Source organism: Pelodiscus sinensis, chromosome 3, assembly GCF_052426305.1.
Source record: "Pelodiscus sinensis isolate ZL-2025 chromosome 3, ASM5242630v1, whole genome shotgun sequence".
NCBI classification, from domain to species: Eukaryota; Metazoa; Chordata; order Testudines; family Trionychidae; genus Pelodiscus; species Pelodiscus sinensis.
This window is the reverse complement of record NC_143054.1, coordinates 146,207,984-146,235,274: the sequence shown is the minus strand read 5'-3', so window position 1 is coordinate 146,235,274 and position 27,291 is coordinate 146,207,984. Positions and strand designations below refer to the sequence as shown.

The 27,291-nt window shown below is 44.1% G+C and overlaps 1 protein-coding gene across 5 annotated transcripts in view; it reads right to left on the bottom strand.

Moving 5' to 3' along the window:
• DAAM2 (dishevelled associated activator of morphogenesis 2) overlaps positions 1-27,291 on the bottom strand; it is a 371,485-nt gene that overhangs the window by 112,164 nt on the left and 232,030 nt on the right. For all 5 annotated transcript variants that reach the window (XM_089777421.1, XM_075925085.2, XM_006131756.5 and 2 more), the window contains 2 exons: positions 22,036-22,110; positions 5,755-5,849 (listed from right to left, as the gene is read on the bottom strand). In XM_089777421.1, coding sequence (XP_089633547.1) covers positions 5,755-5,849; positions 22,036-22,110 — 170 coding nt within the window. The remainder of the gene's footprint in view (positions 1-5,754; positions 5,850-22,035; positions 22,111-27,291) is intronic.

Below are 27,291 nucleotides of genomic sequence, written 5' to 3'. Positions count from 1 at the left end.
TGATTGTGCATATCTGAGGCATGCAGACCAGTTTCTAGGGAAGTGTGCTTTCATCGTTGTGTTCTGCATGTGAACATCTAGCTTCCCCATTCCCCACATGTTGCATGAGAGCCTTTTTAGATGGAGATTTAAAGGTGTGATGTCACAATGTGTTTGTTGACACATCTCATGTAACACATTCTAAAACTCCACTGGAGACAAGGCAACATGGGCTTGAAACAGGTGCTAAACTGTTTGAATTAAACCCTAGGATCTCTGCAGGCTTTAGCTTGACTAGCTTAACACACATTAAAAACAGGGTTCCCTTTCCACCCTAGCATTATAAAACACGCTCATTTGAATTTTAGCAAACATATCATACCATAATCCTCCCCCTCCCCCTTTGCAGTGTCCTATTCTCTGCTTTAACCCTGAGCACAGATTGTGTTGTTGCCTCACTGTGAGAAATGACACAGCTTGGGAAAGACGGAAAGACTATACACTGGAAGGGGGTGTATGTGTGGAGGGCAGGATGTTCCCACCCTATTGACAGTGAAGGCAATGTTTCCCAGGCTAGCTGCAACAGTGGCCTTTGGATCAGGAGACATGCACAACCCCTGACAACCTTGGACCTCTGCCCGCCTGAAATTCAAAGCATAATAGGCTACATTTTCTGGGGAGGTTAGTGATCAGCTAAGTACACAGGAGTGTGACATTGTTAAACCAAGCCAAAATAAAGAGAGCCTGACCTCCATTTAATTTAAGTCTGGGTAAAACAGGCTTGGAGGAGGGCAAAACAGTGATATTTATTTATTATGATAATTCAGATTATATAAGATGTTTTCCTCCTTGTCCTCAAACTCCAAAACTCTCCCAAGATTCCAAAAGATTGGATTGACTTCTTGTGCCCCTCATCAATTTTCATTATGCTGCTGCACTTCCAGGGTGAAGTGCTGAAATACGAAGAGCAAAGCTGTTCTCTCACCAGTTCTAGCAATAACCTTTTAGGAAATCAAAGTAAAATCAGTTCCCTTACAATACATATTTTCTTGGATGTTACAGTTGTTCCTAAGTGCTGGGATCCATGCAGTGGCTTATTTTTACACAGCTGCTACTGAAATCCATGTACTTATTCATTATCGCATGGACACTTAGGGTATGTCTACACTACATGGCTCCATTGACAGAGCCATGTAGATGAGCTCTGCAGACATAGCAAAATGAAGCGGTGATTTAAATAATTGCCACTTCATTTACATCAAAATGGCTTCTGCGCTATGCCAATCAGCTGTTTGTCGGCACAGCGCAGTAGTCTGGACACTCAGCGGTCGACATCAAAAGCCTTTGTCAACCACCCTGGTAAACCTCATCCCACGTGGCATGGGCGGTTGACAAAGGCTTTTGACGTCTTTTCAACTACTACCGCGCTGTGCCGACAAACAACTGATTGGCACAGCGTGGCAGCCATTTTTATGTAAATGAAGCGGTGATTATTTAAATCGCCGCTTCATTTTGGTAAGTCTACAAAGCTCATCTATATGGCTCCGACGACGGAGCCATGTAGTGTGAACATACCCTTACACTGGCTTATTAGAAATGGAATGTCCACATCCCACTCATCTGAAAGCAGAATGCTTTAATAAATTAAGCCTCACAAAGACATTTGAGATGCAGGTTTCTATCATTTCAGATTTGTATCCCAGTTAAAAGAAATCAGTTCTACAGTATCATAAAGAACTCGTCCAGATGGGGACATTTTGTTCAGTGATTCCTCTGCAAGACAATCTGAACAGGTGCCCCATCAGTATCTTGTGCCTGCAGACACAGATTCTGTTCAGTTCACTCAATACAAACTTAGGTTTTCATTTGCCATGTTGCTCAGGGATCTAATGAAAAGAAGCAGCTTGGAAAATTGGATTCATGTCCAAATTTAAGTAGAAAGTCTGGTCTCTTGAAGGTCTATGTACAGAGCTGCTTACAGAAGGGAACTGATGTAATTGCAGCCCTCCACCTCCACATCCTTTTCATCAAAGAAGGAATTGACTTGCTGATCAGGCACTGGCAAATGGCCCATTTGGCAGCTAAAAAATTGAGTCACTGAAAATTAGTTAAGACGTGGACTTAATTCAGAATTTGACTTTGGATTAGAACACCCTCCCTTCTCCCCCGTTAAGCACTGTCAGCAATTTAAGAGGGAATGTTTTATGACAGTTCACTGATGCTGGTGCAGATGTTCATTTAGTCTGCAGAAGAGAAGAGTGAGGGGGGATTTGATAGCAGCCTTCAACTTCCTAAAGGGAGGTTCCAAAGAGGATGGAGAGAGGCTGATCTCAGTAGTGACAGATGGCAGAATAAGACACAATGGTCTCAAGTTGCAGTGGGGGAGGTCTAGGTTGGATATTAGGAAAAACTATTTCCCTAGGAGGGTGGTGAAGCACTGGGATGGTAAAGCTCCATCCCTAGAGGTTTTAAAGTCCTGGCTTGACAAAGCCCTGGCTGGGATGATTTAGTTGGGGTTGGTCCTGGGTTGGGCAGGGGGCTGGACTCAGTGACCTCCTGAGGTCTCTTCCAGTCCTAGGATTCTATGATTCATTATTATAAACAAATTAAATGAATTCCTGTTGTCAGGGGGACCCAGCTAAAGCCGCATCAGAGTGTTTGGGAAAGCCCTGTGAATCTGATCTTTGGCTGAAGACACTTCCTTTATCCAACTTACATTCCCATGTCACCAGAAGAGAGGGGGAGTGGGGGGACATATTATTGGAAAGGCCTTCTTGAAGGAAACTGTCGTTGGTGCCTGTGAATACATGTTTGAGCTGAACACTCAAGTCCATGGAGATGCCTTGCTCCACCCTTGGTGTCAGGAACCTACTCATTTGACATAGCGAAAGTCTGTCAATATCACATAATATGCCCCAAAATAGGATTACACCTATGCAAAGGAATTATCCCACATATACTGAAACACTAGCACCTGCCCTACAGGTGGGAAAGTTTTGTGGCAAGCTGCAGATTTCCTATTTATCCTTGAAGTCAATTTGCATGTATGCTTTCCTATGCAAATGGAATACAGGCAGACAAGATTGTATGGCCACTTGCCACTAGGTTGTGCTCAGATGCTAACACCATCTTCAAAACCATTGCACCACTTTTGGCTTCACTGACCAGAAACTCAGTATTTCCTATGAAGTTCTATAAAAAATGCCACAAAGGATTCAGGGTTACATTAGATGAAGTCAGATTGCGACAGGCAGAATATGGGTTCATTGTATGAACAAATTTGAGAACAATATTCTTCCAGGCTAAGAAGCCAGTTTTCCTTCTCCACTTAACAGTTACATGCTCACCCAGTACCTGAGCATGTATTCACCCAACCCTGAGGAAGACCAAAGGCTAAAGTGATGGACCATTTGAATTTGCTAAGTGCGTCAGAGAGTAGATGTGAGTGCAGAAAGGTTCTCTTACATTCAAAGAGCAACACAAATAGATTTTTCTGTGACATGTTTCACCCATGCTAGTTGGTGGTTATATTTTGGGAAAACCCTGCACAGCACAGGCTGATTGCTCAGGGTAAGGGGCTTATCAGAGTTCCTGTCTCACTTATAACCAAAGTCAGGCCACATGAAAATACTGGCTCTGCATCCAGATCCAGCTTCCTAAAGCTCAGATCTGAAGCCTCCTATCTGCTGTGTCCCCACTAGAGTTATAAGTAGAGAAGGTCCCAAACCCAAATCCTAGACCTGAACGTTCCTGAACTTGATTCCAAAATCAGACCCAGCTCAGTACTTTGCAAGTGGCCAGCCTCTTTCTCTCTCTAATAGACCAAATTAAAACTCTGGATCCAAAAACTCAAGTTTGAGGGACTGAAACCTGCATTCAGAATTCCTAGCATCACACGATCCTAGAGCTGTTAAGAGAGAGGCCGTTTAGAAAGGATGCACAGGCATCTGTCTGCTTTTTAGATGTTTCCTCCATATCCCTGCAGAACAGAGAACAAGTTTCATAATAAAAGTTGTTTTCACTCCTGGAAAGCAGGTGGCTAGCACACTAGTGAGTTCTTAATGGAGCCTGGCAAAGAAAAGAAGAGTGGGTTACTTCTACTCAGATTAATGTTTTTCTCACTCTTGGGATTTTGGCATTAGCTGCTTTCTCATGCTGCCTCCAGTTGGGATGCTCACCAGATTATCAGTGGGTATGAGGTGAGAGGGGAGAAACCCAAACATATGGAAAGCATGCGAACAAGACACCTTGGTGTTCTCTCTCAGAGACACATTTTCAAGAGCTATGAGTGGACTATGTTTTCCTAGTGTGGAGGCAGAAAGGAAAAAAAATCCTGACAAGGGATGACTGGCTTCCTTCTAGTTAAAAATGATTTATATGGGTTATAATTATGATAGAAGACTTGGCATAATGAATCAGGTAACTGGTTCATCAATGTCTCCATCCTGCCTCCCACAGGGACTAATACCTTATGCTTCGAGGGAAGCTAAACAGGCGCGTGCACATATCACCCAGCTGTGCAAATCTCCGCATAAAGGCAGAAAGCAACCTGTTTTAATCATTGCTCCCAGCAGCTTGATTTGGTTAACTGGAACCCTGGTCCAGAATTATCCCTGGTGTAACAGCATTGACCACATTCAATTTGACCCTTTGCTAAATTCACCTGTGTATAATTCATGTTCACAAGAAATGGCTGCAATAACATGAAGGGTACAGATGTGCAAAACAGCCACTTGGTTGTGCAGCAACACTTGAGAAGAATTTCTTCCTTACTTGCCATTCACCCGGTTTCCCAACTCTCTTGGGGGAGGCTCACAAAGCTGGACGGTTTCAGTAGGAGTTTTTGGTATCTCTCTTGGTGGCACTTGGAGCTTTGGCTTCAGAACTCACCACAGAATGGTCATGCTTCATCAGGATATGTACTGAAGCCTCAAAAAACTAACTTCTACATTGTTTGGATGCAGATACATTAATCAATCTCAGGCCTATTTGAAATATTCATGAACTTTTTGACCAATGTGCTCTGATTCTTAAGATCATACCTGTTATGGTTCTGTTCTCTGTGCACTGTGCTTTTAAATGTGAAGAGTCTCTAAAGTAGCAAGCATGTAATTATTCATTATTACTGCACTCAACAAACAAAAGTTGACCTCACATTTTTAAAGGAATAGCACCCAAATACACAGAAGACAAAAAAGTAAGAATATAGGACGGGAAAGGGACTCCAGGATCACTGAGTCCTCTGCTATCACAGACAAACACATCGTATCATCGAATATCTTGCTTCATTCTCATAGCTATATGCATCATCAGAACAAATCTCCAAACCAGGTGCATGTCAGATGAATTGGATGTTTCACACTTTGGATTTTTAGTTGCTCTAGATGAGATGATTTACACCCATTAAAGTTCAAGAGTTAAGACTGACATGCCATCCCCACTTCACTAATATATGCAGGGAGTATTGCAGGCCATGTGGTATCAAATCTGAGCACCCACAACTTTCACTCATATTTTCAAAGACTTTCTACAGGTTTCTAACGGTGCTACTTTCCTGGAGGCAGATTTTTAAGTTCCCACATGCACCTGGATGGAGTGTGTGGAGGTGAGGGCTGCAAGGTACCCTATCAAAATTATGAGCTACCACAGGCCACTTTCTTACTGTCTTTGAAGATGAAACAATTGGGTAGTTGCCTATGATCTGTTGAAGGTTCTCTCACTGCCACCATTTTGTGTGAGAAGGAGCAGGTGAAAGAGGAGATGAACAACAATTACCTCATGGGTTGAGTCCGCAGAGCTGTTTTTAAATCTTCAACTATTTTATTCCTCATTTCAGTTTCTTCTTCATCAAAAGCATACAAGGTCTGCATCTGTTTGGAAAGCAGAGAGATTGTTACCAAAGCTAGGGCTAGCTGATGGAAGATCAGAGAAAACAGACTCTTACGCAGCCCAGAGGCTATCAATAAGAAATATTCCACCAAATTACTTAGAGGGGTTTGATGCTTCAAACTGGAAAACTAAGTCTAGATGAGGCTGCTTCTAGTCTTGTGGATTGGCAGTAGTGTGTAGGATAGACCAGTGTTCTCAGATTATCAGAAGTAGCCACAGATGCCTTCAGAAAAATAAAATAATGCTCTTGTGTTTTATCTGAAACTTTCACTTCAATATTTCTGAGAAAACAATTTAATTCTCAGCATTTCTAAGAGGCAAGAATTGCTGCTCATATTTTTCAGACAGGTAGCCCAAAGCACAAAGAGCCAAAGATTTACATTTTCAGTTGTATTTACAGCTGGTCCCCGAGTTACAAACGCATTATGAACCAAACACTTGGCCGTAACTCAGAATGGTCATAACTCAGAAACCATTGAGGTACGTTGCGACCGCACTGTTTGTAAGTGCGGATCACCTTCATAACTCAGAGCCCACATTTATGACCACTTTGGTCGTAAGTGCAGATGGTCGTAAGTTGAGGTGGCTGTAAGTTGGGGACCGGCTGTATTGATTTTGGGAGGCGAAGGTTACTCACCTTGTGCAGTAACTGGAGTTCTTCGAGATGGTGTCCACATGGATGCTCCATGCTTGGTCTTGGTGCCGTTCTGGCACCTGGATCAGAGATTTGGAAGCAGTCCCTGCTGGGCTGCACATGCGCAGCACGAACCAGTGCGTGCCGTGCCAGCTGGCACCACACATGTGTGGCCCGAGCCCTCCAGTTCCTTCTCTACCCTGGAGGTCCCCATCTCTGAAGCAGAGGGGAGGCGGGTGGGTTCTGGAGCATCCACGGAGACACCCTCTTGTAGGCTCCGCGCTTGGTGACTAACAAGCAGTTTCGCCCCTTGGTGGCTGGGGCTTCGGAATATTGTGGTAAGCAGATGATCATACCGTGGAGCCCATTGCGTTGTCCACCACATAGGAAAGTGCATAGTGCTTAGCAAAGGTAAGTTGTGATGCCCAGGTGGCTGCCTTCCAATGTCCGTTAGTGGCCTGTGGCGTAGATACGCAGTGAAAGCAGATATGGCCCTGGTGGAATGAGCTGTCAAGCATAATGGTAGCTGTAGGCCCTTGAGAGTGTAGAAGATTTTTATAAAGTCTGTAATCCTTTTCGATATAGGTTGTCTCTTAATTGGCGAATGTGAGGAATAGGCAAGGTGATTTTTCTGAAGGGCCTAGTTCTTTCTAGATAAAAAGCCAATTCTTGACGAACTTCAAGGGCAGACTCAAATGCATTTGCGTTTGGCTTTGGGAAGAATACCGGTAGGTTTACAGGTTCGTTTATATGAAATGAGGAAGGAACCTTAGGTAAGTATTTAGGATGTTTGCAAAGGATAACCCTATCAGACTGAAGGTGCTAACAGCTCTGTGAGTGGTATCCTTCCTGTTTTAGCATCTATCTATTTACTTTAATCTGCTTAGGTTCAAATACCCATTCTCCAGATTCTTAATGATGCCCTGTCTCACACACCCCTTCCTTTTTTTTCTTTTTCTCCCCCCTCTCCTATTTATTTAGAGTTTTCATATCCCCTACTCATAACTCCGGTCATCTGAAGAAGTGGGCTGTGCCCATGAAAGCTCTTGATACCATCTACATGTTTTATTAGTCTATAAAGTGCTACCAGACCATTTGTTTTGTTTTTTTTCTGTAAAAGATGAGTCAGCCATGAGTGCCGTTATGTCTCTGACACGGTAGGCCGATGTGATGGCAACCAGGAATGCAACTTTCATGGAGAGTTGCAAAAGGGAGCAGGAGATGAAGAGCTCAAAAGGTGGCCTGGTTAGGGTTCGCAGTACTAGCCCAAGATCCCAGACAGGCACTGGTTATATGTTATCATGATGTAAAAGATGCAAACCTTTGAGAAACCTTTTGGTGCTAGGGTGAATAAACACAATTCATCTGTCAATTTTGCAGTGGAAGGCTGTAATGGCTGCTAGTTGTACCTTGATGGTACAACGAGAGCAATGATTGCTTTAAGGTGAGTAGATATTCAAGGATAAAAGACAGGGGTGTTGATTTTGGGTCCTGCCCTTTCAATGTACACCATGCTGAGAATCGCTTCCACTGTAGGAGGCATGGGTAGAATCTTTACAGCTGGGGATGAGGATTGTCCGAACCTGTTCCAGGAGATCTAGTTCTAAATGGGAGAGTCGCAGAGGAGCCATGCTGTTAGATGTAGCTTGTGTAGATCTGTGTAGGTTTGGCTTGTCTGTCCCATAGTGATTAGATTGTGCTGGAGAGGGAGATTGATGGGTGTGTGAATTGACATCGTAAGCAGGAAGAGATACCATGGGTGTCTCGGCCAGGTGGGAGCTATCAGGATGACTGTGGAGCCATCTGTCCTGATCTTCTGAACAACCTTGGCCAGAAGTGGTATGGGGGGGGGGGAGGGTGAAGAAAGCATAAGAGAGGTCGTGATTCCATTGGATGAGGGAGGCATCCCCAAGAGATCCTGTCCCTATGCCCACTCTTGAGCAAAACTGAATGCATTTGGTATTGTGTGGCATTGCAAATAGATCTATTGACAGTTGGCCCCATTTGTGAAAAAGGAAGCATGCTATTGAAGGGTGGAGCACCCATTCATGATGTTGGGGAAAGTGTCTGCTGAGAGCTGTCACATTGGAGACCCCTGGTATGTGAACTGCAGAGAGGTGGAAGTTGTGGCTCATGCAAAAATTCCAGTTTTATGGTTTTGGTGCAAAGGGAAGGAGATCTGGCACTGCTCTGTCTGTTGATATAGAAGACACAGGCAATGTTGTCCAGAGAACATGGACATGTTTGTTGGCAATGGCTAGCAGGAAATGTCTGCAAGTATTGTGTATGGCGCGCAGTTCTAAGAGATTTATGTGTTTGGACATCTCTGGAGTAGATCAGAGCCCTTGGGTGGTCTGATCTCAGAGGTGAGTACCTCATCCGGTGGGCAAAGCATCTGTTGTAATCATGTGTGAGGGGCAAGGCTGAAGAAACAGGATACCTGTGCAAAGATTGGCTGGTCTGGTCCACCAAAGGAGCGATGCTGTGACCTTTTACGGTATGGTGAGCAGAAGTGACATGGGGTCAGAGGCTTGCATGCTCCGGAAAACCAAACTTGTAGGCAGCATATTTGAAGTTGAGCATGCAATACTACGAATGTTGTGGCAGACATGTGGCCAAGAAGTAGTAGACAGTCCTTGGCAGTAGTGTGAGAGGAGAAGTAAATCATTGTGGCCAGTGTCTGAATGGTGAGGAAACTTTCGTGAGGCAGATAAACTTGAGCCGCTGTGGAGTCTAGGTGGGCCCCAATTAATTGTATGTTCTGGGAAGGGTGAATAGAAGACTTTTCCCAATTAATTCAAAGGTCTAAATTTTGAAAGCACCGTATGGTCACTGCTGTCACGTGTGCTGATTCAGTCTGTGATGACACCTTGAGAAGGCAGTCCTCGAGAAAGGGGAATAGGATTATTCCCATGGAGTAAAGATGCACAAACTATGGCAAGTACTTTGGAGAAAACTCAAAGAGCCGTGGAAAGAAGCGATTTTGGAAAGTTTGTGTGGTCATTCTCGGCATTGAAATTTGTAGGGGGCTTCAAGGCCCTCAATCAAGCATTCAAATTTCCTTGTTGGCCAGTGGCGGTTGAAGGGCCGACCCCGATGACTGTCTTTACCTCTGAGGCTGGGTTTGATTTCTGGTGGGGTTGTTATCCTGCTGTTGGTTAAGATAGGCAGGATAGCATGGTTGCTAACAGGGCCAATATTGGTATTATTGACACCTGTTGGCGGGCATATGTATCCCTAATGTGTGGAGAGTGGCACGCAATTCCTTCATAGGTAAAGGACCTTGTTGGTCTTATCTGCAAATAGCTTTTCTCGATCAAATGGTGGGTCTTCCACTGTGGACTGAATCTCATGGAGGAATGTGGCTAGGGAGAACCAGGAGGCTCTACATATCACAATGGTGGTGGCCATGGTCCTAGCAGCTGTGTCCATGGTGTCAAGTGCCACCTGGAGGGCAGCGCGGGAAACGGTGTGCCCCTCAGATACTATAGTGGTGAATTGAGGTCTCTTCGCCTCAAGGATGTTGTCAGCAAACTCGAGGGGTTTGGAGTAATTGCAAAAGTCGTATTTTGCTAGCAAGGCTTAATAGTTTGAAATTCTGAACTGCAAAGTTGCAGAAGTATATGTCTTGCGCCCAAATAGGTCAAGCCTCTTAGTATCTTTATCTGGTGGAGTGGTGTGAAAGCAATGTTTCACCCGCTGGTGTGCAGTTTCCACCACTAAGAAGTTCGGCGTGGGATAAATGAAGAGAAATTCTGAGGTATTTCTTGTCTGCACGCTTGCATATAGGTGGGATTGATGCAGGAGTTTACCAAATTGTGTTGGCTGGGTCCAAAATAGTGGGATTGATGGGGAGCACAATTTCAGAAGATGGGGAGGCTTGGAATATATCTGTGAGCTCATACTAGGGTTGTGAAACTTCCTCTGGCAATTTTAGGCTCAGCCTCAACTCTCCGAAAGAGAGAGTTAAAGTGCTCAAAGTTGTCTGAGGCTGAAGGTGAAGGCAGCATCACGGCCTCGTCCAGTGAAGACAATGAATTGATATGTCGTGATGTATCAGGAGGTGACTCATTCATTGGTTGAGGCACTGGGGGTCTGACTGTTGCACTGATGAGGTCGTGCATGGTGTAAGAGAGGTATTCTGTTTGTAAGGGCTCAGTTGCATGCTGTAGTGTCTCCTGCATGAGCCCCAGGGCTCCAATATGGCTATTGTACAGGATGAGGTACTGGGGGAGGCATCCAGAGGCCCACACCCTCTTGGGCCATAATGAGGCTTATAATATTGTACCGGAGGGCTGCGGTGCAGAGAAAGAAGGAGGCTTGTACACCTTCCTCATTGGCGCTGGAGTAGTGCGATGACACCGGGGATAAAGCGTGTGATGTCTTCAGTACCGGCAACACATTAATGCCAAAAAGTGGTGACTGAGGAGCAGATGTCACTGCTAGGTGAGCATTTCGCTTGTATGCCAATGGTGCTGCAAGGATCGGTGCCAGGGTTTGCAGTGTCTGTAGGGTGCCAACGGCATGTTTGGCACGGATAGAAGAGGTTGCTGGTATGTTGGCAGTACTGAGTATGACCAGTGCCACCGCTCTGGTTGGTGCTGAGGAGAGTATGTGCACCGTTGGTGTGGAGGAAGTGGTCGGTGCCATCGAATGCACCCGTGGTGCTGGTAGTGGTGTTGGTGCCAAAGTTGTCAAAGGCTTAGGGCAGTGTTTGGGCCCTTTGCAGTTGACGCTGCCGGCAGCCGATGGTGCCTGAATGCATCCCAAGTGCTGAGCTGATGGCCTGGTTGGAGACCGCTTTCTGGAGGAGGGGGGACGATGAGGCACTGGGGAACTCCTCTTTTTCGGTGCCTTTTGCCCTGAGGGGAGTCTGGGGGTGACCGTACCTCCCTAGGCTGCATTCCTGGATCCGAAGCAGGATATGCATTTTTTCCCCCACAGGATCAGCTTTAGCTGAAGGTCCCTGTCCCTGCGAGTCCTGGCCTTAAGTGTGGCACAGTGGGGACCATCTTGCAGTGGGCTCCCCTAAACACTGGACGCTTTGCAAGTGCCCATCCAAGATGGAGATTGAATCTCTGCAGGAGGCGCACCATTTAGAGCCCCGAGAGCCAGGCATGACCAAAACCTTCTTTTTTTTTAAAGAATTACAATCAACTAACTATGTAACAAGAATAGTACTAACTAACTAACTACAGACTAAGAACTACTTGAAGAGTGTCAATAAGGCAGAGAACTATAGAGCTCCGTCTCAGGCCGAGGGTGGTTGAGAAGGAACTGGAGGGAATGGACCGTGCTTGCACAGTGCCAACTAGTACGGCGCATGCTGGTTCGTGCCGTGCATGCACAGCTCAGCAGGGACTGCTTCAAAATCTCTGATCCAGGCGCCAGGACGGCACCAAGACTAACTGTGGAGCATCCACAGGAACCTTTTGAAGAAACAGCACAAGGTTCTGAGCATCTCGGCCGAAGGCGAGCATTCCTAATCTAGTCCCAACCAGCTCTTCTGCTGACTTGCTATTGGACCTTGGGGAAGTCACTTAAGTTCAGGCTTTCAAAAAGCTAGAGACCTAAATTCAGAGCCAAACAACTGAAACGGGTAGCTAGATGTTCAGCGATATTAAGCAGACATGGGTTTCAGTGAATTCAGTTGGACTGGTTTAGTGCTCAGCATCCCTAAGAAACAAGCCACATGTGAGCATTTTGGCCTATGCCTTTCTCTGCCTCAGATTCCTTAACTGTAAAAGGAGGAATGGTCGTTCCTACGTCATTGGCAGAGGTATTCTGGGGCTTCATAAAACAATGGCAAAACTAGGAGAACCTCAGCTCTCCGCTCAGGCTCTTCTTGAATTAATACTTTAATTAAAACATTATTATCCAGTGGGGTTCTTGTACTGAATCCCTTCATAGTAGAATCTGAGCACCTACAATAATGACCGGTTACAGCAGAATATTAGTGTCTTTATTTTAATGGTTCAGCAAGCAAGTCCCAAAGAAAATCCTCCTTTCACTGGAACATCTCTTCCCTCCCCTCTTTCTCATGTGGTGCCAATGCATGTCAAATCCTGAGGATAGTCACTTGACTAAGAGCCGGGACTGTTTTATGCTACACAGACTCCAGGGGTCCTTTCTCTGATCCATGCTACAGTCAAATTCACTCAGTAATAGAGTGAGAGATTTCCTGCCCTAATGGAATGGCAGAGCACTACTAAAAATGTGCTGACAACGTTTTATCTTCTGCCAACACCCCACAACAGCCAGAAACATATATGAAACACTCAAGCCAAGCCATATACAATCCCCTCTTCAAAAAAAACCAAACAAACAGAAACCATGAAAACACACATTGAAATCTCAATGGCAGACTCCTGGGAGGGACTTGGGGCTTGATTTGTATTTTCTTGGGGGAGGGTCCATTTCATCAACTTTTCCTGGCCCATAAACGTTCCTTTGAAAGGCTCCCATTTTTACAACAGCTTACTTTCTCCTCTGACCCATTGTTGGAAAGAGGCTCATGGATGGCAGGAGGATGTTCAAAGATATATTTTGATGAGAGTAAACAGAGCCTTTTCTCAAGTGAAACAAACATAAGTAATCCTGTTTTGCAGCAGATGATTAATTATAGAAAACCTTTTCTGGAAACTCTGATTAACCAAGAGCCCTTCACTTCTCACTGCTACACAAGGCCAGGAACATGACTCCTTGTGTCTCCTCTAATGACAGAAGGGTCTTATATCCACATCATGAAATGACAGTGTGAAAATTACATGATCATCAATAGGAGAGAAGGACAAGAACATGTTGTATCTGGGGATAGCTGTTTGTGGCTTTTTTGGATAGTTGTGTTTGGCTGGAAAATAGTTTTTCTAAACTAAAAATGGCACTAAAGGGATAATGTTGAGCTGCTTTAGGAATCCATTTATTTTATTTCACAGACAAAAAAGGAGGAGCAAACTCTTCATGGAGTATCTCAGGCTGGTTGAAGTCCCTGAAATAATTACATACAGAGACTCTTTTTCACAAGTAAATTTTTGCATGTTCAGATAGGTTGATTTGAATGCATCAGGGAAATCTGATATCTAGCTACTGAATTTGCATGAATTACTTTGAGACTACACATGTGCAAAAACTGTATGCAAGGAATTGTGTTCAAAATGACAGGAATCCGTCCATAGTAGAATCTGAACACCTACAATAATTTTGTTCAAAATCCAGGGTAGAAAGCTCTCCAGCTTCTCTTGTGCCCAAGCATCCCCCTGAAATTCTAGAAATCCAAAACACAACAGCATAATGACTTGGAAAGTAAAACTGACTAGAAGCAGAAAATGAACTGAGCTGTCTACTTTCATTTGCCAAGCTGAATCAGATGGAATAAAGAAAATAAATAGCAGAATTTTTTTAAGTGCAAACTTTTTTTAGATTTTTACAGTAATAATCCAACTTTCTTATTTTGATCTCACCTGTACCTTTTTTCAACATGTTGTTCAACTGACTTCAGTGAAATTACTTCCAATTTAAACAAGTATAAGTGGACCAAAATCAGGCCCTGTGCTATAATTAGAAAAAGGCCATTTATTAATTGTTATTAATGTGACTTGTATCTGTGCAATATGCCTTTAAAATATTTCTTCAAAGAAATTAACTCAGGTAGAATTCATGCTGCTATGACATCTCTGCTAAACTGGATTAGGGATATTCCAAAAGCAGAAATTTTCAATTACAGAATGAATTTAAAACCCCAAATAAATGTAAGATGCTCTGTGCAAACAACAGTTTAGAGCAGCATGAACCAGATGGTAGATGGAGTCATCCTCCACCTGTTAGAGTCTGTTGAAAGATTTTTTTGTGTTTTATGAAGCTGTTTTGCCCTGAGCAAATGATTTCTGAGCCAGAGAAGAGGGTCTGGCAACAGCTGTATTTATTGATCTTGACCCCATTTCATACTCTCAACACAGCTATCAGTCCAAAGAACTGTATCTGCAGCTACTGTTCGCCGGCAAGCCCTTCTGCACAAGTAAAAACAGCCAAGATCATAAAAGCAACATGGTGGTGTCAAAAGTAATCTTCCTTCTCCCCAGTACATGGGGGATTTCATTTATTAAGGCTGCCAGGCAGACAGTATCACAGAGAGATAGACGTGCTAGAAACAGGGTAGCTGCTGTATCCCACGAAGAGAAGTTTCATCACTTGATGAATCAGCTGAGATGATGATGACCCTGATATTTACAATGGCATATGATTTTGTGTCTGCACATAATCGCTGGTATAACTTGTTGTTCTAGAATTCAAGTTACTGGATTTGCAGGAACAAAATTACAGATGTAGAACTGAAGCCAATCTTCTAAACTAGGTCACATTAGCTCCCTTTCTTCCAAGGATTGATGCAGGATGCAGCCCATTTGTGAACTTGTTGATATTGTCCTGCCAATTAGACCATCCAAAAGATAACTCGGTCAATTGTAATGAATCATTATAGCTACAGTGCAAATCAGTATGTGAAACCACAAAAGTCAATGAAGTTATACTGACGTAAACACACTGTGGAACTGGTGAAAGAATCATAGCAATGTCAAGCTGGAAGGGACCTCAAGAGTCAAGTCAAAGCTTCCCCACTGACACAATGCCAAGTAAAGCTAAACCATGCCTGACAGGTGGTCTTCTAACATGTCCTGAAAAAAACTCCAATGACGGGAACTCAGCAATATCTCTTGGAAGCCTATTCGAGAGCGCTAGCTTTCTAGGTAGAAAGCTTTTCTTAATATCTAACCTAAATCTCCCTTGCTGCAAATTAAGCCAATTAGTTCTTGTTCTACCTTCAGTGGAGATTGAGAACAATCACAGTCTTCTACAGAACAGCTCTTAATATAATTGAAGACAGTTATGAGGTCTCCCTCATGCTTTTTTCTTCACGCTAAATACGCCCAGGTTTTTTTAACCTTTCCTCATAGATCAGGCTTTACTGACCTTTTACCATTTTTGTTGCTCTTCTCTACATTCTGTCCAATTTGCCCACATCTTTCTTAAAGCATGCTGCTCCTAACTTGACATAATACTTAAGCTAAGGCCTCACCAGTGCTGAATACAGCAGGACAAATTCTTCCAGGGTCTTACATACAGTGGTCCTATTAAGAAACCCATGACTGATATTAGCCTTTCACAACTGCACATTATTGACGCATATAGTGGATCACAAACTGAATAACCCCCACATCCTTTTCGACAGTATTACTACCTACCCTGTTGTTTCTTAGTTTGTATTTGGGTAGTTGATTGTTTCTGTCTAAGTGAAGTATTTTGCACTTGTCTTTGTTGAATTTCATCTTGTTGATTTCAGGCCAATTCTCCAATTTGCCAAGTTCTTTGTGAATTCTAAACCTATCCTCCAAAGTGTTTGCTTATAAAATCTGCAGATGACACCAAGCTGGGAGGGACTGCAGACTCTCTAATCCATTATCCAAGTCATTAATGAAAATATTTAATAGTACTGGACCCAACGCCGATTCCCTGATAGATCCCACTAAATTCATCTTCCCAGTTTGACAGTAAATCACCAATAACTACTCTGAGTAAGATCTTTCAACTAGAGAACAGAATTCACCCAAAAGCATTCAGGATGCTTAGCTGAAATAGAAACCTGTGACCTCCAGTCCAATGAACAAAGTGCTTCCTAACAAACTGACCTATGGCTGGGAATGCCTAACCTAGCATCCCAAGAGTCACCACAGTACTTGGTCTTCTGGTAACACTATTATTGAAGATGTGGCATTGGAAAGACAGGAACTGATCAAAGATCTTTGAAGTCAATACAAAGACTTTCACTGACTTCAATGGGATTTGGAACAGGGTTTAATTTTATTAGTGAGTAGACATTCTTTAATATAGGTCCCTATAACTAAGCAATTAGGGACAAGAAGATATGAAGATGCTGTTTAAAAGGTCATTGATTGATTTGCAGTATGTTCAAAATCCCATTTTTGCAAAAAAACAGGGTATGACATTTGAAAACAAAAGAAATGTCTATAAAGTTTTTAAAATTCTAATAATAGCTGTGTTTCAAGTTTAACTTTCCCTTGCAGAATCTACAATCTCAATATTGCAGCATGTATTAATGGGAGAGCCACTAAGTGAAACTGACTAGATATGGATTGGAAACAAATATAAATAGGATTAGTCAGTTTCACTAACACTTCATTCAGGGTGGAAAATGAAAAAAAAAAGCGATCATTAATAGTGAAGGTGAAGAAGCATTTAAAAAATTCTGTTTTAAGAATCTCAGAGGTCTTATTAACACAGGTGAGGACATTTCTTACAAAGTACCTTGATTCACTGCTGTATTCCAGTTTTACAGTGATACAACTCCAATGAAATGAAATCAATGTTGCTAAACTTGCATAAAGGTGGAGCATGTACACGGTAAATGAGGCCCATTAATTTTAAACCATGCAGCCCTGAAATAGCCCTTATGATAGGGTAAAATAGATAAATTGAAAGATTGGGTCACGAGAAATCTGAGGTTCTGATGGGAAGCTGGATATGAGTCAACAGTGTGCCCTTGTAGCCAAGAAGGCTAATGGCATATTAGGTTGCATTAAGAGGAACATTGCCAGCAGATCCAGAGAAGTGATTATTCTCCTCTATTCAGCTCTAGTGAGGCCACATCTGGAGTATTGTGTCCAGTTCTGGGCCCCCCACTACAAAAAGGATGTGGATGCATCGGAAAGGGTCCAGCAGAGGGCAACCAAAATGATTAGGGGGCTGGAGCTTATGACCTACGAGGAGAGGCTGAGGGAGTTGGGTCTGTTTAGTCTGCAGAAGCGAAGAGTGAGGGGGGATTTGATAGCAGCCTTCAACTTCCTGAAGGGAGGTTCCAAATAGAATGGAGAAAGGCTGTTCACAGTAGTGACAAATGGCAGAACAAGGAGCAATGGTCTCAAGTTGTGGTGGGAGAGGTCCAGGTTGGATATTAGGAAAAACTATTTCACTAGGAGAATGGGGAAGCACTGGGATGGGTTACCTAGGGAAGTAGTGGAGTCTCCATCCCTAGAGGTGTTTAAGTCTCAGTTTGACAAAGCCCTGGCTGAGTTGATTTAGTTGGGATTAGTCCTGCCAAGAGCAGGGGGCTGGACTTGATGACCTTCTGAGGTCTCTTCCAGCTCTATGATTCTATGAAAATATAAGGGAAAAGGACAACTTAATCAATCGTTGTAAAGCTAGCGCTTGTCAAAACAGCTTTATCAGAATCTGAGGTTTATTGATATTATGTAGTTAAAATCAGGAAAAAATAGGCCAAAATCTGTTCTCAATCCCTGATGCTGCTCTAGCTTTAGAATATTCTCTTCAAATGATTCATTCTAGATTTACACCAGGATAAATTTAGGGTCTGATCCAAATTCACTGAAATTATTGGAGAGAGTCCAATGGTTCCAGGTGGCTTTGGATAGAGCACTCAGATCAGAATTTAGAGTGGTGAGGTTGCTAGGGCTACCTTACCAGGTGAGGCTTACCAGTTCTGGTTAGCTGTTAGTGGCTGGAGCACCTTCCCACCCATCCTGGGCTGGGACCTGCTCCAGCCCCACCAGAGCCCCTCTCTGCGGCAGACCCACCGGGCTCCCTATCACAGGTTGCACACTGGCTCCCCGGGAGCAGAACCAATAGGGGTTGCTGGCCCCTACCCCCATGGAGGCTTTGCTACAAGCTCTGCAGCGTAAAGCTGATTTAAGCGTTATACTGCAGAGCCCACAGCACACGTACCGTGGAACGCTTTTTAGCGGTTATATTTGTAAAGACTTTTTACATCCCTAGTGGGGACCCTGCACAAATACATCCAGCGCTTTCTTCTGAGTCTGGTGGAAACGAGTTGTTGGTTGGTAATTTCTTGGATCTCTTCATTGGAAAACTCTTATCATCTGATGCCCAGAAATCCAGGCACTAGCTTCCTCCCTTTCCCCAGAGATGCTCAATCCCATCATGCTCCATCCACTCCTTAAAGACCCTGCCTCTTCCTGATCAATTCCACTTTCCCCCTCAAGTACACCCTTTCCCCACTCATTACTCTGCCTCCCCAGTGCCGCCTGCACACCATGGAACAACATACCGTGTTGGGTGAAGGCACTGGGAGGAAGAGGGAGGAGCTGACTGGTGAAGCTGCCAGAGGGTACGAGACACAGGGTGCTAAGCACCCAGTAATTTTTCTCCAACCTTGAAGCACCCACAAAGTCAGTGCATAATGACAGAAGCTATCCTAGAAAACTCAATATCTTTGAAAATAAGTACTGTGGAAAGGGCCCCTATTACCCAGTCCACTGCTTGGGCCGGCCTCTATCCTCCTTCCCTGGGATCAGAGCTTGCAGCTGGTTTCTGGGGTAGGGAGCCCAGCCATTCCTCCTGGGACTCCCTCCCCTGCGGTTTCTGCTCTAGAACTGTACTGGTTTACTGCCAGTCTCAGTCTCTCTCCCTCCTTCCTCACTCCACTTCCAACTGGGGAGGCTTTTAAAGGCCACCAGCAATGGAGTCACCTGGCCCCAGTCTGCCTGAGCCAGCTCCCTTTCGGCTGCTTCTAATTGTCCTGCCAGCCTCTGCTTCTATTTAGCAGGTCTTTTGCCCTTTTTGGGCTGTCTTTCTTCCACTCTGCAGCAGCCCTTGGGCCTGACCCTGCCAAAGTACCTAATATTTCAATAGATCTCTGGTGCTTGCAGCCATATATTTTAGCACCATTGGAAATTCTCAGGTTTTGTTTCGGCACTGCATCTCTTTGATTTCTATGCCTTGTTACGTTTAGTGAAAGCTGTGGAGGCATGTCCTATCCTTGACATCACTTCTTTCTTGAGCTCTCTGCTGCACTTGGGGCCAAGTTAACCCTAACACCAGGGAAGCACAAAGGTGACATAGCTATTTCTTGCCCTTCCATTTAGGTTCTGTGTTGAAAAGACTTTGGTTAAACCTAGGGTGACCATCCATCCCCTTTTCAGTGGGACAGTCCCGTATTTAAGCCCTCTTGCAGCTGTCCAGGAGGCAGGATCAGCGTGCTGGTGGGGGTCTGGCCAGGGAGTTGGTGGGGGGTCTGGCCAGGGGGCAGGATGCTGGTGGGGATCCGGCCAGGGAGAAGGAGCAGGGTCCTGGTGGTTGTCTGGCCTTGGGCCAAGGGCCAGGATGCTAGTGGGGGTCTGGCCAGGGAGAGGGGGCAGGGTGTTGATGGGGGGAGGGGGTCTGGTCAGGCAAGAGGGGGCAGGAGCAGCTTGGCTGGTACCTAGGGGTCTCCAGGGATGAGGATCTCTGGAGCAGGATATGCAGGCAGAACTGGAAGAAGTGCATGTGCAGCTCCTTTAAGAAATCCAGCCACTCTGGATCCTGTGTCACCATCTTAACTACCCCCTCCCCACCACCTTCCCGGAGCATGGGGAAGGAAGGGAAGACAAGAAAGCTCACGCACTGTTGTGGGCGGGGGAGGGGGGTGTACACTTTCTTGACTTCCCTTCCTTTCCTGGGTTGCCTTCCTTCCTGTGGGGGGGGGGGGGAGGGGGAGGAAGTCTGAGACTCCGTGTCAGATCCAGATCCAGATCCAGATCTGGTGCAGAGCCGCAAGACTTCCACCCCATGCCACAGAAAGCCAGAGCTAGCTCTATTTTTGTGGGAGTCTGTAGCACCAGCACGGGCTCCTTGTTGGGTGGGAGGGAACAAGGGAGGCTGGGAATACTGCCTCACCGTCGACTGGCAGTGCTCCCGCGATTGTTCAGTCGATCGCAATCGACTGGTTGGTGACCACGGTTCTATATGAAGACACATAAGAAAAAACAGGAATACAAAAATCTCCTATGCAGAGATAAACATCTAATTTAAAGGTTAAACTCACCCTCAGACCAAGCAAAATCCCTTTACAGTAACAGAATTAATTACGACTTTCAAAACCTCTAAACTATGCAAAGACTGTAAACAGCATTTCATAACCAATCACAGAAGCTAGTCCAGTCTCCTGTCACACACAGAAACTCAGACATGACCAAAAAATTAGCAAAGGCCTGAGGTCACACAATGATTTAAATCAATTTTTTGCAGGTATATAGAGCTTCCCTTGTTGTCTCTGCAAGGTGTATAATAAATGGAAATGACCTAGTAGAAAAATGTCAAAATCTGAGGCCCTCCTGAGGCCCGGGCCAAATGGCCCTCCTGGCCCCACCTCTGACGAGGCCTGCCCAGGGTGGGCCACAGCAGTGTGGCCAAGGGCTACGGGGATGGGTTTGGCATAGGGGGGCACTTACCTGGGGCAATGACCAACAAGATGGTAAGCCCTGGCACCATCTGGCCCCTGTCTTGCTCATGCAGTTGCTGCTACTGGTCACTTGCAGTATAGCTCCTCTATCAGCTCCTGGCCTTTCCATCAGAGGTATAGTGAGGGTGTTATGTACCCGGGGGCAAAGGCAAAATTTGCATCCTCCCCCCACACCCGTGCAGCAGGGTCCCAAACCTGGCACATGGCTGAGCCCAACCCTGGGAAGAGCCAGGGGAGCTTGGACCATGTCTTCTCCCACCCCCTCCAGTTTGGGGCCAGGCCCCCACATGCACTAACTCACCAGTGGAGATGCAGGAGGATCAGGCTGGGGGTAGAGAGGCGGGGAGGAGAAGCAAGCGAGTCAAGGAATGACAGGGGAAGTGGAGAGGGACTAAATTGGTGCCCCCCCAATGTGGCACCTGGGGGCAACTACCCCTCTCCACCCCCCTCATCACGTCACTGCTTTCCATGTTATGGAAAACAATAGAAGTCCAGGCACATCCAAACCCTTACCTGGCTTTATATTTGGATAAGAGGAAGTTGCATGCGATATTTGGTGGTCCTAGATCTTACCATTTAGGAGGAGTTTTGGGGCAAATGGAGTCAGACAGAGAGACAGACAGATGCGTATTTCTAAAATAAATAGTAAGATAATAATGCAGTGTGTCTTTTAAAGGAGGCTCAGTCACCTTACTGCTATTTTGAAGACTCGTTTTGATTGCTGTTGTAATCACCTAAATCAGAGCAATTTTACCAAATTTGGCATAGGGAAATATGGTAATCCTAGTTAAACCCATGGGTCAAGGCCATGTTTTTATTACTGATTAGGATCTTACGTTTACATTGAAATATGTCTTTAAAGCTTTTAAGATCACCTTTAAGCATGGTTCAAACAGAGGAGAGAGAATATCTGTGCATGTGCACACACACATGTACATGTACACAGGAACACAGAAGAAATTCCATTGCTGATTTGCAAGATAAAAGCAAGGTGACAATATCACACCTCATTAATATAATTTGGAGTTTCCAGTGAAGACTCCAATTTCATCATTTTCAATGCTGTGAATCACAGAAATAAGAGCTGAAAAGGCCTGTATTTCATTCACTCCATCTCTCTGCCAGCGCAGGATCTTATCTACAAAATATGCTCCCCTCTTTGCCAGCTCACTTTTAAATTAATCAAGCCTCTCACCACTCTGAAGAGATGGTTTCACAATCGAAAACTGTTCAGAAATTTTACAGGCTGTGTGCAGAGGTAACTTACTGCAGCCATGGAGTTGATGCGGTCAATGTAGTAATCTGGCCAGCTGGTAGCAAGCTTATTAGGGTCCTCTTGTTCCTGTAATAGAAAATTAAACTTAGGGTTTACATTATATGAGCAGGCTTAAAGGATAAATAGTTTTCATTTGGTTAAAATCTGGGATTTTTGACTGTCTTACCTTCTTCCCATTCCTTTATGGGAATCTTTATGGAATTTGTTACAAATGATATCAAAGGTATAATGCTAAAGCTATCTTTGTGATGGCAGAGAAGGAAAGATCACCTTTCAAGTAAGATTATTGAAAACAACACTGCTGAACTGAGCAAAGGTTGTCCTTTAGTGACTGAATGACAAAATTCCCCTCTTTACAGTATGCTGACAAAGATTGTGCTGAAAGGACAGGGCCTTCAGGGATAACAAACTTATATTTTCAAGTTTTACATTTTACAGATTTTAGAAAATATTTGGTGTTAAGTCTGCTAATTGGATGGGCGAGATTCACCAACATGCATTACAGGAAAAAATGCCAAGCCAAGGTTAAAATGATTTCTTCAGAGGGAGTTAAGTACAACCTCAATGAGTCCAGATGAACAGAAGTGTAACCTGTGAATTACAGTGAAAGCTGCATCAAAAAGACCAACACCAAGAGTGGTCTTAATCACTTTAATGTATCTTCATACATTTTGCAGTGCGACTAAATTCATCTTTCAGTTGAAGGCTTACCTCAGCTGGGCAACTGCTTTTAGCTTGTTTTTTGGATGACCACTTGAGAGGTTTCCCCACTTCAGATTTTATTTTACTTTACTTTGAGAAAAGGAGAGACAGATAGGACAGAAACCAGTAAGAAAATAAAAATGGGGTTCTGGAGCCCAAATCTCCCACCACAGGACAGAAATAGCTTACGTTAAAATCAACTGAATTCTATCTTGTGGTAGAAGAACCAAGTCCTTTACAGTTGTACTAAAGATAGTTGAATGGAGATTAGCGAGACAGACAGAAAGATAATCATCCTAACATTCTACTGTCCTGCAAATATCAACAATTATTCACATCAACAGGCTTAGCTCATAAAAGTTATACAGATGAACATTAAATAGCCAGATCTTTATCAGAGCACATCAACTCTTTTGGTAGTGCTACATACTTATGTCATTTGGGGTACGTCTAGACTACAGGCTTTTGTCGACAGAAGTTTTGTCGACAGTATCTGTCGACAAAACTTCTGTCGACAAAGAGCGTCTAGACACCTTTCAGTTCTGTTGACAAAGCAAGCTGATTTGTCGACAAAACTCTGTAGTCTAGACACATCCTTGGAGAGAAGAAATATGTCTACACTTTCCCAAACTGACCTGCCTTCTTAATACTCGTCAAGCTCATTTTAGGTTAAATTTAAATTATAGTATGTTTTCCGTGGATTTGTTACAATATGTAAGGTTTCAAATTTGGAATTCATAGCAATAGCAAGGGATAAAAAACTTATATATTCCTGTTTCAAGACCACAGGTGCCAATCACTTGAACTAACGGAAAGTCTCAATTAGCTTTTAGCAGTACACAGTCAATGACATAATAGAGCAGTTCTGCTTCTAAGCAGTAGAAGGCAAAGGTACATACACCTGCCAAGTCAGTTCATTACAGTACCAACTTTGGAGTTATACATAAAGCATAAGGGACTGTCAAAAGTGGCAAGAGGCATCAAATGTATTCCCTGACCCCACAATTTATCACATATACCATCTGCCCATCGGTGTGGTATGTTTGGAAATTCATGCCACACGTGCACACTTTTCCAGTGCATAGTAGAAAAGCCTCCATTTTTCTTCTCTCTGTTTCTCTGATGAAAGCAATGGTCTGATAGAGCTAAATCGTTGCTTACCAACAGATCACCACAAGTAACCAACTGGATTTCTACACCTCATTTCACAGCAGACTGCCTCTTAACATCTACTCTCTACTAGATGTGGTCAGACAACTGTTCTGCTCACAGGAGACCTTAACCTCCTTTCCAAGAGTCAAAATATGACCTTGCTGAAGGAAAAAACACCACCAAAACATGCAGTTGATAAAGACAGCCTTATTTTTAGAAAATAATCTTATCATGACCTGAGTAGCACAGGAGAGACAGAGAGCTAATCTAATGCTAGTTAAAGAAAGGCCATTGCACAGGGCATCATGACACATACAGCAATCTATTTGCAAGGGGACATCAGGCCAAGACACTGATTTGCAGTATAAGTTTTGATTTGTCTTCCTGGAATTTTCCTGTGTGAAGGAGCTTGAAAGAGCAAGTGACCGATGCTACAGTTGTTTCCTATTAAAACGGAAGTGAGAGATGCTATGTATATTGTTCCTCGTGTCCTACTCAATGAACCCCAGGGTAGGAAAGAGGAAATGTATTTATATAAAGAGACAACTACCCAGATCCATTCTCCAAATCTCAAGAACAGTCTCGATGAAAAATTGTCCAAGATGCTTAAAAAAGCAGAAGTATTAAAACACGGTGAGAAATCCTGCTCTTGCTAGATTTACAGCCTAGACATATAGGCTAAAAAGCATTTAAGACAGAAGCATTTGAAAACTTGAGTAGGTCCCTGTCTGAGCCCTTGAAGCTTTCAAGGTTTGACCAGTTGTATGAAGGACCAGGAACTCAGACCTTCCTAGATAGGATTTTTTATTTTTGGTTGGCTGAGCAGATGAAGATAGTTACCTCTGTAATTTACCTCCTGTCCCACTACTTTATACCCTCTATATCCATCATCTATGGTGGTCCTAACCTAAGACCAAAGGTTTATGTCTCCTCTATGACTATCATGCTACTTTTGAGCTAGAGCTGGGGGGAACTGGTTTGGATGGAATAAACATTGATCTGGAATTCAAAAGTTTCATTTTCTTTTTCTGTGTGTGAAACTGCTGTAAGAAGGGTCTGAATCAATGCTTCCATTACAGCTATCTAGAATGAGAGAGAAATCCTGGGTGTGGTTATGTAAAGACAGTTCACTCAAGTTTGCTTAGGCCTGCTAGATATTCAATTGTTAGAATGGTGTTTTGCCCATTGTAACCAAATTTGGCTGTTGTGGGGGGTCATAAAATGCGTTAACCCTAAATGCAGGAATTGTAAGATATGACCACCAATGCTTGCAGTTATTGGGAATGCAAAAAAAGTCTAACTCCATTCAAAGAGGAGAAACTGGAAACTTTCAGTGTAAAGAAACTTGGATGGACAGAGGCTCAACTTCCAGAGCCCTAAAAATTAGGCTGGGGAGGCAAGAGAATCAGCAAGCTGCATGTCCTCCAGGCGTGAGCTGTAAGACCGGTTTGACCTGTTTCTCCCCACTCTTTCAATTATAGAGTTAAAGAAAGGCTCCATAAGGAGTCTCTATGGTATGTAACTGTACTCCAGTGGCTGCTGGAAGCTCTTGTGGCTGGAAGGTTCTCCAGTCCCACCTTCACACAACAGGTGGATGGCGAGTGACCAGCAGAGTAAGATGCCTCCCACCTCTCTCTCAAGTAACTGTGAGGGGGTGCAGAGAAGGGGAGATTTACATTGGTGGACTTGAGAGCCTGAGAGGACAAGGACACTATCCAACCCACTTGACCTGGGACATTTACTCATGGTTTTGGTTATGAACTATGTTTGTGGTGTTTTCTCAAATTCACGCCATGATACTCTCCCCCCCCCCCCTTTATTAAAGGTTTCTATTCTACACTCAGACTCCGTGCTGGCAAGTGGGGAAGCGTTGCCTCCCAGAGGTGCCCAGAGGGTTGTGTGAATTTCCCAGGACACTGGGTGGGGGCTCAGGTCAGTTCTCTGTTGGATGGATGGAGAGGAACTCCTAGATATTGAACCTGGCTCTGGCTGCTGCTGGTGCTACCTGGAAGAAAGGTTACATTGCATTTTCTGGTTCTGACCAGAAACAGAAGATCCAAAATGCCATAACAAAAGTTGTTCTGTTTACGGGCCTAATCTCAAAAGCATTCCTCAGTCCTTATTCAAACAAAATTGTTATTGAAATAAAAAATTGTCTTGCTTGGAAAAGGTAAAAAAAAAAAAAAAAAAAAAAAAATCAGAGAATCAGAGGACTTGAAGAGAGCTCAGCCCCATGCCCAAGCCAGGACCAATCCCAATTAAATCAAACCAGCCAGGCTTTGTCAAGCTGAGACTTAAAAAAAGTCCACTTTTGTCGACAAAACTTGGTAGTCTAGACACACCATCAGTCTCTCCTCATAGGTCATGCGCTCCAGCCCCCTAATCATTTTGGTTGCCCTCCGCTGGACCCTCTACAATGCAACCACATCCTTTCTGTAGTGGGGGGACCCAGAATTGGATGCAATTCTCCAGATATGGCCTCACCAGTGCCGAATAAAGGGGAATAATCATTTCTCTGGATCTGCTGACAATGCTCCTCCTAATGCATCCTAATTTGCCATTAGCCCTCTTGGCTATGAGGGCACACTGTTGACTCATACCCATCTTCTCATCCACTGTAATCCCCAGGTCCTTTTCTGCAAAACTGCTGCTTAGCCAGTCGGTCCCCGGGCTGTAACAATGCTTGGGATTCTTCTGTCCCAAGTGTAGGACTCTACACTTGTCCTTGTTGAAACTCATCAGATTTCTTCTGGCCCAATTCTCTAATCTATCCAGGTCACTCTGGACCCTATCTCTGCCCTCCAGTGTATCTACCTCTCCCTCTAGTTTAATGTAATCTGCAAACTTGCTGAGGGTGCAATCCACCCCCTCATCCAGGTCATTAATAAAGATGTTGACAAAACTGGTCCTAGAACAGATCCTTGGGGCACTTTGCTAGAAACCGACCACCAACCTGACATCAAGCTGTTGATCACTACTCATTGGGCCCGACAGTCTAGCCAGCTTTCAATCCATCTTACAGTCCATTCATCCAATCCATAGTCCCTTAACTTGCTGGCAAGAATATTGTGGGAGATCATATCAACAGCTTTGCTAAAGTCAAAGTATAATTATATCCACTGACTGTCCCATATCCACAGAGTGTGTTATCTCATCATAGAAGCTAATCAGATTGGTCAGGTATGACTTGCCCTTGGTGAATCCATGTTGACTATTCCTGATCACTTTCCCCTCTTCCAAGTGCTTCAAAATGGATTCCTTGAGGATCTCCTCCATGATATTTCCAGGAACTGAGGTTCGTCTGACTGGTCTGCAGTTCCCTGGATTGTCCTTCTTCCCTTTTTTAAAGATAGGCACCACATTTGTCTTTTCCAATCATCTTGGATCTCTCCC